Here is an 11,498-nt window from a genome sequence, read left to right on the forward strand (position 1 = left end):
GGTCCGGTGCACTCTGTACCAGGTTCTCGATCTCCCATGTCAGAGAGGCAACTAGGCAGGTCTTGGGCAGGATGGTCTCAGGTTCTCCAGAGTGCTCCTCCCTGGAGTGCAGGCGGGACAGGGCATCAGGCTTCACATTCCTGGATCCGGGGCGGTACATGAAGGTGAACTTGAAACGAGCAAAAAATAATGCCCAGCGAGCCTGTCTCGAATTGAGCCTCCTGGCGGAGCGGACATACTCCAGGTTCTTGTGGTCTGTCCACACCACAAACGGTTGTTCCGCCCCCTCCAACCAATGTCGCCACTCCTCCAGGGCCATCTTCACTGCCAGCAACTCCCGGTTTCCAACATCGTAGGTCCGTTCCGCTGGGGAGAGACGACGGGAAAAGAAGGCACATGGATGCAGCTTACCATCACTCGAACTGCGCTGAGATAGGACCGCTCCCACACCAGTATCAGATGCATCCACTTCGACGACGAACTGCAGAGTTGGATCGGGTTGAATTAAGATTGGCGCTGAAGTAAACCGGTCCTTCAATGACTGGAAGGCTTGGGCTGCTTCAGGGGTCCAGGAGAAGGTTCGAGAGGTGGAGGTCAGAGTGGTTAGGGGTGCAGCCACTTTGCTGTAGTCCCTTATAAACCGCCGATAAAAGTTGGCAAACCCTAAAAATTGCTGAAGTTGTTTTCGGTTTTCAGGTTCTGGCCACTCCTTTACTGCGGACAGCTTTTGAGGATTCATCCTTAGCTCCCCCCGTGAGATCACATATCTGAGGAAGGATGTAGTGGAGGTGTGAAATTCACACTTCTCAGCCTTCACAAACAACCGGTTCTTGAGGAGTCGTTCCAGGACTTGTCGGACATGCAGGGTGTGCTCCTCCGGGGTCTGGGAGTAGATAAGGATGTCGTCGAGGTAAACGAAAACAAACCGGTTTATCATATCCCGAAGGACATCATTGATGAGGCTTTGGAAGACAGCAGGGGCATTAGTGAGCCCAAAGGGCATCACAAGGTACTCAAAATGTCCCAGAGGAGTGTTGAAAGCCGTCTTCCATTCGTCCCCCTGGCGGATCCGGATGAGGTGGTAGGCATTTCTGAGGTCGGGTTTGGTGAAGATGTTGGCGCCATGTAACGAAGAAAATGCCGAGGTGATCAGAGGTAGTGGATAAGGATTCTTCACAGTGATCTCATTCAGGCCACGAAAGTCTATGCAGGGACGGAGGGTGCCATCCTTCTTGCCCACAAAGAAAAACCCTGCACCAACTGGAGAGGAGGATGGTCTGATGATCCCAGCAGCCAGCGAGTCACGGATGTAATCCTCCATGGCGGTCTGTTCGGGCTTGGACAAGTTATACAGACGGCTCTTGGGAAGGGTCGCACCCGGAAGGAGCTCAATAGCACAGTCATAAGGGCGATGTGGGGGAAGCGAGAGGGCACTTTCCTTACAAAACACTGGTGCCAGGTCGTGATACTCCGGAGGAACCTTGGGCAGGTCCACAGGAACAGGTGACTGGTGAAGATCAGCGGCCGCAGGTGTCAGGGCAGATCGAAGGCAGCTGGCATGACACTGGGGGCTCCATGATGAAACCTTGTCTCTGCTCCAATCTATCTGGGGATTGTGCAGATTCAACCAGGGGTAACCCAGGACTACAGGTGGGTTGCAGTGATCTATAATATGAAACCTCAGACTTTCACGATGATTGCCAGCCAACACCAACCTTACAGGGATGGATCGGAACCGGACTTGGGCTAACGGAAGACCATTTAGTGCTCGGGCTTCAACAGGAACGTCGAGAGGCTTGATTGGGATCTGGAGCTGCTCAGCGAGTTGGCTGTCCAAGAAGTTTTCTTTGGCGCCAGAGTCAATTAACACAGTCACTGGGACAGGCTGAACTCGCCAGCAGAGGGAAGCGGCCAGCTGGAGACGTGGAGGGGAGGAGGTCATGGTTCGGCTCACCTGGATTCCTCCCGTTACTGGTGAGCCACCCCCTTTTGCTGGACGGGTGGGGCATGTGGCAATGTAATGGCCAGTCCGGCCACAGTACAGACAAGCGTTCGTGGCTTGGCGTCGTTTCCTCTCTTGAGGTGTGAGTTGCGCCCACCCAATCTGCATGGGCTCCGGTTCAGTTTCAGACGACTGGGAGTTCACTGGACTTGCCTGAACCGGGTTCGGGAAGCGGGTTGCAGTTGGTCGGATTTGCTGGCTGTGTTCTCGTCTGCGTTCCCGTAGACGATTATCCCGATTAATTGTCAAAGCGATGAGGGTATCCAGGTTTGCAGCCTCCTCTCGTGTGGCGAGTTGGTCCTTCAACTCCTCGTTGAGGCCTCGATAGAAAGCATTCTGCAGGGCTGCATCATCGAATCCACTCTCCACGGAAAGGGTACGAAATTCCACTGCAAATTCCGCTGCACTCCTGGCCCCCTGCCGCAAGGTGGTAAGGCGGTTTCCGGCATCCCGGCTCCGAACAGGGTGGTCAAATATCTTCTTCATCTCATTGGTGAAGGCGGAATATGAGGAGCATATTTCACCTTGCCTCTCCCAAACAGATGCTCCCCAATCCCTCGCCGGGCCCTTCAACAACCCAACCAAATAAGCTATTCGAGACCTATCAGATGCATAAGACAGGCTGTAACTCAAAAACCAAGGAAACCTGAGTAAGAAACGCTTGACAGGAACCCAAGTCTCCGGCGTAACGTTCCGGCATGGGCACAGCGGGTTCATGAGGAAAAGGGAGTGGTGAAGGATTCGTGTTGGGAGATGCCGAACTAGGAGTGGGAACAGTAACTACTGGGGCAGCTGAGGAAGCAGTCATAACTGTGGCTAAAGAATTAACCTTGCTGGTTAGCTGAGAGACTTGATTTAATAAAGCATGGTAACTCTCTACCAAAGTGCGTAGTAGCATGTCGTGGTGATCCAACATGGCGCCATGACTGGCCATAGCCTGTTCCATGCCTGGTGCCTGAGAGGCCTGATCAGCGCCGGTCACATTGTCCGCTGAGTTCATCTTGGTCGGACCGTACTGTCACAGATCACACTCAGAGACTCAGTTGCGGACAGAGACACGGCAAACAGGGACACTCTGAGAGTACTTTAATAAATGACGTGATAATGAACACAAACCAAAAACACAAGCAAGCAGAACTCCAAGAGCCAGAATTACAGACGTATGGACTAAACCTAGAAACTACAAACTTAAGCCCAACCAAACAGTACTCCAGAATAAACAATACAGAACCACTACACAGACTACGAAACCACCCCAACCAAACCATCAGGACCCAGCGGGAGACTAAGGGAGCACACTGCCTGGTACGAAGCGGAGCGGGATGAATGGCGTGGTCGACGCTGGAGACCCACGGAGGTGGTGTGTGCTGCAGCCAGGAGGATGGTTGTCAGGGAGTCCTGTGCTGCAGCCAGGAGGACGGTTGTCAGGGAGTCTTGTTGTGCTGCAGCCAGGAGGACGGTTGTCAGGGAGTCTTGTTGTGCTGCAGCCAGGAGGATGGTTGTCAGGGAGTCTTGTTGTGCTGCAGCCAGGAGGATGGTTGTCAGGGAGTCTTGTGCTGCAGCCAGGAGGATGGTTGTCAGGGAGTCCTGTGCTGCAGCCAGGAGGATGGTTGTCAGGGAGTCTTGTTGTGCTGCAGCCAGGAGGATGGTTGTCAGGGAGTCTTGTTGTGCTGCAGCCAGGAGGATGGTTGTCAGGGAGTCTTGTTGTGCTGCAGCCAGGAGGATGGTTGTCAGGGAGTCTTGTGCTGCAGCCAGGAGGATGGTTGTCAGGGAGTCCTGTGCTGCAGCCAGGAGGATGGTTGTCAGGGAGTCTTGTTGTGCTGCAGCCAGGAGGATGGTTGTCAGGGAGTCCTGTGCTGCAGCCAGGAGGATGGTTGTCAGGGAGTCTTGTGCTGCAGCCAGGAGGATGGTTGTCAGGGAGTCCTGTGCTGCAGCCAGGAGGATGGTTGTCAGGGAGTCCTGTGCTGCAGCCAGGAGGATGGTTGTCAGGGAGTCTTGTGCTGCAGCCAGGAGGATGGTTGTCAGGGAGTCCTGTGCTGCAGCCAGGAGGATGGTTGTCAGGGAGTCTTGTGCTGAAGCTGTAGGAACGGGTCAACCAGCAGAGTCTCATGCAGGAGCTCGGTGCAGCAGGGTGGGTCAAGAGCTGCAGCCGAGGAGAGACAAACTTTACAGACTGAGGCGAGGTCAGGCAGAACAGAGTTCAACTAACGGTAGGTAGTTTTACGGTCCGACGCCGAGTCTTCATCTGATGCCAGCTTTATAGAGAGAGAGGTGCATGCTGGGAGAAGCCACACCCTGCCGCAGGTGAGAGCACTCAGGAATCAGCACTGCACTTCACCTCACACAGCATGCAGCACACGCCCACCTAGGAGAGAGGAAAGGAGGGAGGAGGAAGGGAAAAAATTCTGCCACTAGGCAGAGCCAGAGGCGGAGGTCATGACAGGGAGACGTGGAAAACGTGCAGAGCTTCGGTCCTCGAGGATCTGAGTTTGACACCTCTGATCTAAATGATCTGTGTCTGTATTCGGAGTGGGCGGGGCATAAACCAGAAGTGGGCGTGGTTCAATTGAAACTAGGTGGGGCTTAAATCGGTACATTATTTTAAGTCTGAAATTGATATGGGTTGATCAGAAGTTGCTTTATTTATTGTTTATTTGAAAACTATTTACAGAAAAGCCTCAGAATTGAGATTTAATGTTTTATATGCAAAAAAACAACTATATATGATATAAAGTATATAAAGCTTAATTTGGGACATGTATTTGGGAATACAGACATTTTTATGAACAGCCATTTACAATAAAAATATTAAAATATGCTACTTCGTGTGCTTGTGTGTAAGTGGTCTGTTTATTTTGTAATGATGTGTGAACCAGGTGATTGATGTAAACATCCAGTGGTGGCAAACAGGAAATAATGTCAGTCTTGTTCACTGTATCCTTCTCAAAAGCACCGTGTTCAGAACCAGCAAAGTTTTCTTACTGACTTTACATTACCAGCCAAACTAAGAGCAAGCAGATGGTAATTTTTTTGTTTTTTTTTAACGCAACCGGAGTGGAGGCAGTGTCCAACGCGACACGAGTTGTTTTCAGCTCTGTGTTGTCAAATGCACCGTGTACGTTACTAAACAGGTTCACCAAGTTACATTAAATATCATACAAACCGAAATTAGAGGTGAGCTGCCCAGGCTGGTTTAATCTAGAAAATCATGTTACTGTCAAGATAGCATAACAGTTGGGAAATATTGGATCAGTGTGATTACTGTAAAAAAAATATATGTAGCACTAACAAGGGTATTGTATGTATCTCAACACCCAATATATCTCTGTCTCTCCTCTCCTCTCCTCTCCTCTCCTCTCCTCTCCTCTCCTCTATCCTCTCACCCCAACCGGTCCACAGAATGCCTCCACCTCTGACTCTGGTTTCTACAAAGGTTTCTTCCTGTTAGAGGGAGTTGTTCCTTTCCACAGTCACAAATAAACCTGCTTGCTCATGTGGATATGTTGGGCTATTTTATCTGTTAAAAAAAAAAACCGAAATATAGGTGAGCTGAACAAATCAACTTTAGCTGGAGTCAAGCCAAGCACAGAGAGTTCAGTCACTGTCTATGTGTGCATGAGAGTGGAGCAGAGCTGTGGCTGCAGACGTGTCTGTTGGGAGGCGGGCTCTGTGTGCCACTGGCCAATCACAGAGCGTGAAGACAGTCAGTTACCAAATGAGGATTTTACTTCAGCATGAGCACGGATATTGATGAGTTTTACTCGTATCATGCTCGTAATCATTAAAAATGCTTTATCCGGCTCATCCTTATCAAACACCGACATTATTCTCAACACTGATCCCCCTTGGTGACTGGTGGTACTGCAGGGTGGTCTGTAGCTTTCAGATTCCAGGAGGCAAAATGTGAAGACAGAGTCTGGATGGAAGATGTGTAAGTCTATCTGACATGGAGAATAAATGAGCTGTGATTGAGCGGACCCTGAACTGGCTTCTCATGAAATCCCTTTACCCATCTGTCCTTGCTGCCACTTTCACTACTCCGTGCATGAGAGGCTATCAGATATCACCAGCTTCACTGTCACTTCTCTGGAAAGTCTTGCACCAGATTAACATATCATCTGACCATTATGCTGCATATCCTGCACACACACACACACACACGCACGCACGCACGCACGCACACACACGCACACACGCACACAGTTGCTATGGTACCAGAGAAAGAAAAGAGTGAAGAATGGATTCTTGTGGGTGATGTTGTCATGCTCACTTACATAAATGGCGTGCACCCTCCGCCAGTGTCCCAGCCCACAGCAATACATCAAGACATCAGGTTGGCAGAAGAACAGGGGGCAGGCCGACAGAGCCTTCAAGGAAAGGGTTGGTTTCAGGACAGACTGGTGCTCGTGGTCCTCATGGTAGGTTATGCACCTGACGGCATGTCTCCACAGAGCAGAGATCCTGCAGGAGGAAGTGACGCTGGGGTCCACAGGTTGTCGTAGGGAGGTTCACCAACACCTCACAACATCTTCACAGTGACTTCTGCTCCACAGGGGTCCGGACCCACTGTGCCTCCTACCATTGGCTGTGGAGATCTTTGTAGAGCTCTCTCCTCTGAGGAGAGGTGGTTGATCTGCCATCATTTTGTGGATTTACCCTCCACAAAACTTCCCCCCTCTTCACCCCTCCATCACTGTCCTGACTCAACCTGTGAACAACGCAGCTGAATTGTCTGGCAGTCGTTTGTCATACCTCGGGTTTGTCCACGGGAATCTCCAGGATCACAAAACATCCATCATGTGTGTTTTCCTGTCGACCCCAGCCTCATGAGCCCGCCCAGGGAGTCCAGACTCAGAGATTTTCAGGTTCAGAGTGATTCTTCTTTTCATGCTCCTCTTTAAGAATTAAAAAAAAGCCCGTTAGCTCCTCCTCCAGTATTTCCTCTCCTCAGCCAGCCTGCTGCCTTTCTCTTCTCCAGGCTCCTCTTTCTCCACGTGCGTTCCTTTAACTTGATTCACTCTGAGTACTCATCTTCAGGTTGAGCGTGTGTGTGTGTGTGTGTGTGCGTGTGCTGCAGTTGAAGCTCACTGTCCCTGTTGCCATGCGAGAGCAGGTAACGTTCAGCTAGCACACAGTCTGAATGTAAATGCGCCTCCAGCAGCTTCACATTGACAAAAAGCTTCCAGCCCCTCCTCACACCGACCCTGTTAACACCACTGTCTCCACTCTATCATTCCACCATCTCTCTCTCTCTCTCTCTTCCCTCCTCTACTGTTGCTTTTGTCATGTTTTGCTTTGTCATGCTTTAGTTTTTTTTAATTGGCTGTGCATATTATCCTGTTGCAATTATATATTGCGGGACCGATGCCGAAAGGCCAGGATCCTGTTGTATTTGGAATGTTTCTTATCGGGTTTTTACTCCGGATGCCTCATTGAGCACAAATTTGACCCACCAAACAAAACACGCTCAAATTTGGCATGCTTATCAAGACTGGCGAAATATTTAAGGAAATATTCCAAAAATATTCAGAGTTCCAAAATGTGCTCTCCAGCGCCACCCAGTAACACTAAAATGTCCACGGCAGCCCGTAGGAATGTCGGTGTCATCCCAGATAGACGATTCCCATTGAGACGACTTATTATAATAAGTGTATTTATTTGTAACATTTCAGTATTTTTACTAGTGCTGTCAATGGATTAAAAAAAAAACCCCAACTAATTAATTGCACACATTTCTGTAATGAATTGCAATTAATTGCATTGTTTTCATACTGAAGACTGAAGCTTGTAATGGATATTTATTCAGGGAAAACCACGGAATGACTGTAGACTCAACACCCAGACTATATTTAAAATCAAATAATATTTGTATAACTTCCTTTTAGCTTTGCGTGAAACTGTGTCTCTCCAAGATTAGCAAAATATTAATAATATAAACAAATTAATTAACGAACAACTGGGTTTTGTTAGAGTAGAGGCCCACACTTTGAGAATTTGAATATTTCTAGAAACAAAGTTATGAACTTATCACATGACCAAAGTGGCAATGATATACTACAGTGTGTGTGTACTCTCTCTCACACACAAGAGAGAGAGAGAAGCACGTGCGCACACACACACACACACACACACACACACACACACACACACACACACACACACACACACACACACACACACACACACACACACACACACACACACACAGTATACAGGAGAGCCTGGTAAAGAGAGAAAGAGGAGAAATTAATATTTTACCTGATAGTATGCCCTCAAGCTTTACCAGTTGGGCAACTGCTTGTCAGCCAACCTGGCAACCTGTGCTTCTGTGGATGTTAAATTCGGCTTTTCAAAGTAAAACTAATTACTTTAACTTTGTCAATCACCTGCCACTAACTTTCGAAAGTGAAACTTTCAGCCTTAATATTATTCCACTAGGTATTGTGTTGCTCTGGAGTCAAGGTGCTGCCCCCAGAGAACATGCACAGGCTGCTCCGGTAAGTGAGGGAAAAAAAACCCGAAAGTAAACAAAACAACTTTAATTATGTTACATTTTTTTAAGAATTAAATATTTCAAATTAATTAAAAATTAATTAAATTCACCCGTTATTTTTGACAGCACACATTTTTACACATACAGTGGCTTGCAAAAGTATTCATACCCCTTGAACTTTTACACATTTTGTCACATTACACGCCACAAACATACATATATTTTGTTGGTATTTTATGTGAAAGACCAACACAAAGTGTCACACAATTGTGAAGTACAAAGAAAATTATACATTACTTTAATTTTTTTTCACAAATAAAACCCTGAAAAGTGCAGTGTGCAAAAGTATTCAGACCCTTTTCTCTGAGTTCAACCAACCAATTACCTTCAGAAGTTGCCTGATGACTGCTGAATGATTGAATGTTGACCTGATGACTAAATAGAGTCCACCTGTGTGTAATCTAATCTCAGTACAAATACAGCTGTTCTGTTAAGAGAATATTGGGGAGCAAACATCACCATGAAGTCCAAGGAACACACCAGACAGGCCAGAGACAAAGTAGTGGAGAAGTTTAAAGCAGGGTTAGGCTATAAAAAGATTTCACAAGCTTTGAACATCTCACGGAGCACTGTTCAATCCATCATCCTGAAATGGAAAGAGTATGACTGCAAACCTACCAAGACACGGCCGTCCAGCTAAAGTTCCAGGCCGAACAAGGAGAGCAGTGACCAGAGATGCAGCCAAGAGGCCTTGATGGAAGAGTGGCCAGAAGAAAGCCATTGTTCAAAGAAACCATAAGAAGTCCCGTTTGCAGTTTGCCAGAAACCATGTGGGGGACATAGCAAACATGTGGAAGAAGGTGCTCTGGTCAGATGAGACCAAAGTTGAACTTTTTGGCCTAAATGCAAAACGTTATGTGTGGCGGAAACCGAACACGGCACATCACCCTGAACACACCATCCCCACTGTCAAACATGGTGGTGGTGCTTCTCTTCAGCAGGGACAGGGAAGTTGGTCAGAGTTGATGGGAAGATGGATGGAGCCAAATACAGAGCAATCTGGGAAGGAAACCTGTTGGAGTCTGCAAAAGACTTGAGACTGGGGTGGAGATTCACGTTCTAGCAGGACAACGATCCTAAACATAAAACCAGGGCTACAATGGAATGGTTTAAAACAAAACATATTCATGTGTTAGAATGGCCCAGTCAAAGTCCCGACCTAAATCCCATCGAGAATCTGTGGCAAGATCTGAAAACCACCGTTCACAAACGCTCTCCATCTAATTTGACTGAGCTTGAGCTGTTTTGCAAAGAAGAATGGACAAAAATCTCAGTCTCTTGATGTGCAAAGCTGGTAGAGACATACCCCAAAAGACTTGCAGCTGTAATTGCAGCAAAAGACGGTTCCACAAAGTTTTGGCTCAGGGGGGCTGAATACTTTTGCACACTGCACTTTTCACTTTATTTGTGAAAAACATTTAAAGTCATGTATAATTTTCTTTGTACTTCACAATTGTGTGACCCTTTGACCAACGTCTTTCACATAAAATTCCAATAAAATATATTTATGTTTGTGGTGTGTAATGTGACAAAATGTGGAAAAGTTCAAGGGGTATGAATACTTTTGCAAGCCACTGTCGTTCTTCTATAAAAGTAGGTCTTGTGGCGGCCACTAGGACCCAGGCCTCTCACCAGCAGGACTGTGAGAAGGGGGCGTGGTTTAGCTCTCCGCTTTTGGGATGTTACGCAGTGTTCGTAGTTCTGTTTTGGCGGTGGCGAAATAAAGACAAGTTTGACCCGCAGTTCCAGCGTGTCCTTTATCCTGCCACACTCTCAACATTAGTTTAAAATTGCAGTGGGGGAAGAAAAATGGCCAGGGAAAGAAAAAAAAAAATAGCTGGGTCCTGATGTTGGATTAAAAACACAAGTTTTATACAGACATATAAAGTAGCTGAACAAGAGCCGCCTCCCTGCCTGCAGTGGTGAACGGACAACTCGTCCACGGACAGAACCATCAGGGGACAGCTTGTCCACTGATGAGATTTCAGAATCAGTATAATGTAGTTTTACATATTGCTTCTAATTGATATTTTATATATGTTTCATATATCTAGTATATGTCTACCTGAACAGATCAGCCGGGAAGCACATTTCTACCACAAGCCAGTGCTACAGCACGGAGGTCCATGAAAGCAGCAGTAAGCCGGCAGACGAGATCTTTGATGCACTGAAAAACTTAAAATCAGGCATTTTGAAGTACTTTGGCTTTTACAAGATAGTAAACTAGACAAGATGCAGGCGATTTGTAAAGAACGCCATGCTGCTAAACCGTACACTGGCAGCAAGTGTTTCCTCTGAAGGAGTGTTCAGCACACCCCTGCTGTGATAAATATCACGACGGATCGACCGATCAGCCTGTCGATCTCACGCTCCATCTTCCCACCACTCGTGAACAAGACCCCAAGATACTTAAACTCCTCCACCTGTGACAAGGGCACTCCACCGACCTGGAGGGGGCAAGACACCTTTTTCTGGTGGAGAACCATGGCCTCGGATTTAGAGGTGCTGATCTTCATCCCAGCACGCTTGCTTGTGAACCGTGTCAGTGCACGCTGAAGGTCCAGGCTTGACGGAGCCAACAGAACCACATCATCTGCAAAAGCCTAGAAGTGATGTCTATGTAGGTAATGAACAGAAGCGGTAACAAAGGACAGCCCTGCTGGAGGCCAACGTTCACTGGGAACAGGTCTGACTTACTGCCCGCAATGTGAACCAAACACTTAACAAAGGGCCCCGGACTCCATACTCCCAGAGCGCCCCCCACAGGACGTCTCGAGGAACGCAGTCAAACACCTTCTCCAGAGCCACTAAACACATGTGGACTGGTTGGGCGAAGTCCCAACCCTCCTCTGTAGAACTCCTTCAAGACTGATCACAGAAGGCCAAGAATGTGCGAAAATAATCAGAACAAAATTCATAGATTTGATGCCTTAAATGGTGATA

General features: G+C 47.7%; 1 protein-coding gene across 1 annotated transcript in view; it reads right to left on the minus strand.

Moving 5' to 3' along the window:
• The window catches only part of cacnb2b (calcium channel, voltage-dependent, beta 2b), a gene marked incomplete at both ends in the record, with an annotated part of 61,666 nt that extends 55,342 nt beyond the window's left edge, over positions 1 to 6,324 (minus strand). Inside the window, one exon of the mRNA XM_080503628.1 lies at positions 6,277 to 6,324. Coding sequence (XP_080359754.1) covers positions 6,277 to 6,324 — 48 coding nt within the window. The remainder of the gene's footprint in view (positions 1 to 6,276) is intronic.
• Between the last annotated feature and the right edge of the window lie 5,174 nt (positions 6,325 to 11,498).

Source organism: Blennius ocellaris, assembly GCF_963422515.1.
Source record: "Blennius ocellaris genome assembly, chromosome: 10".
Classification (NCBI taxonomy): domain Eukaryota; kingdom Metazoa; phylum Chordata; class Actinopteri; order Blenniiformes; family Blenniidae; genus Blennius; species Blennius ocellaris.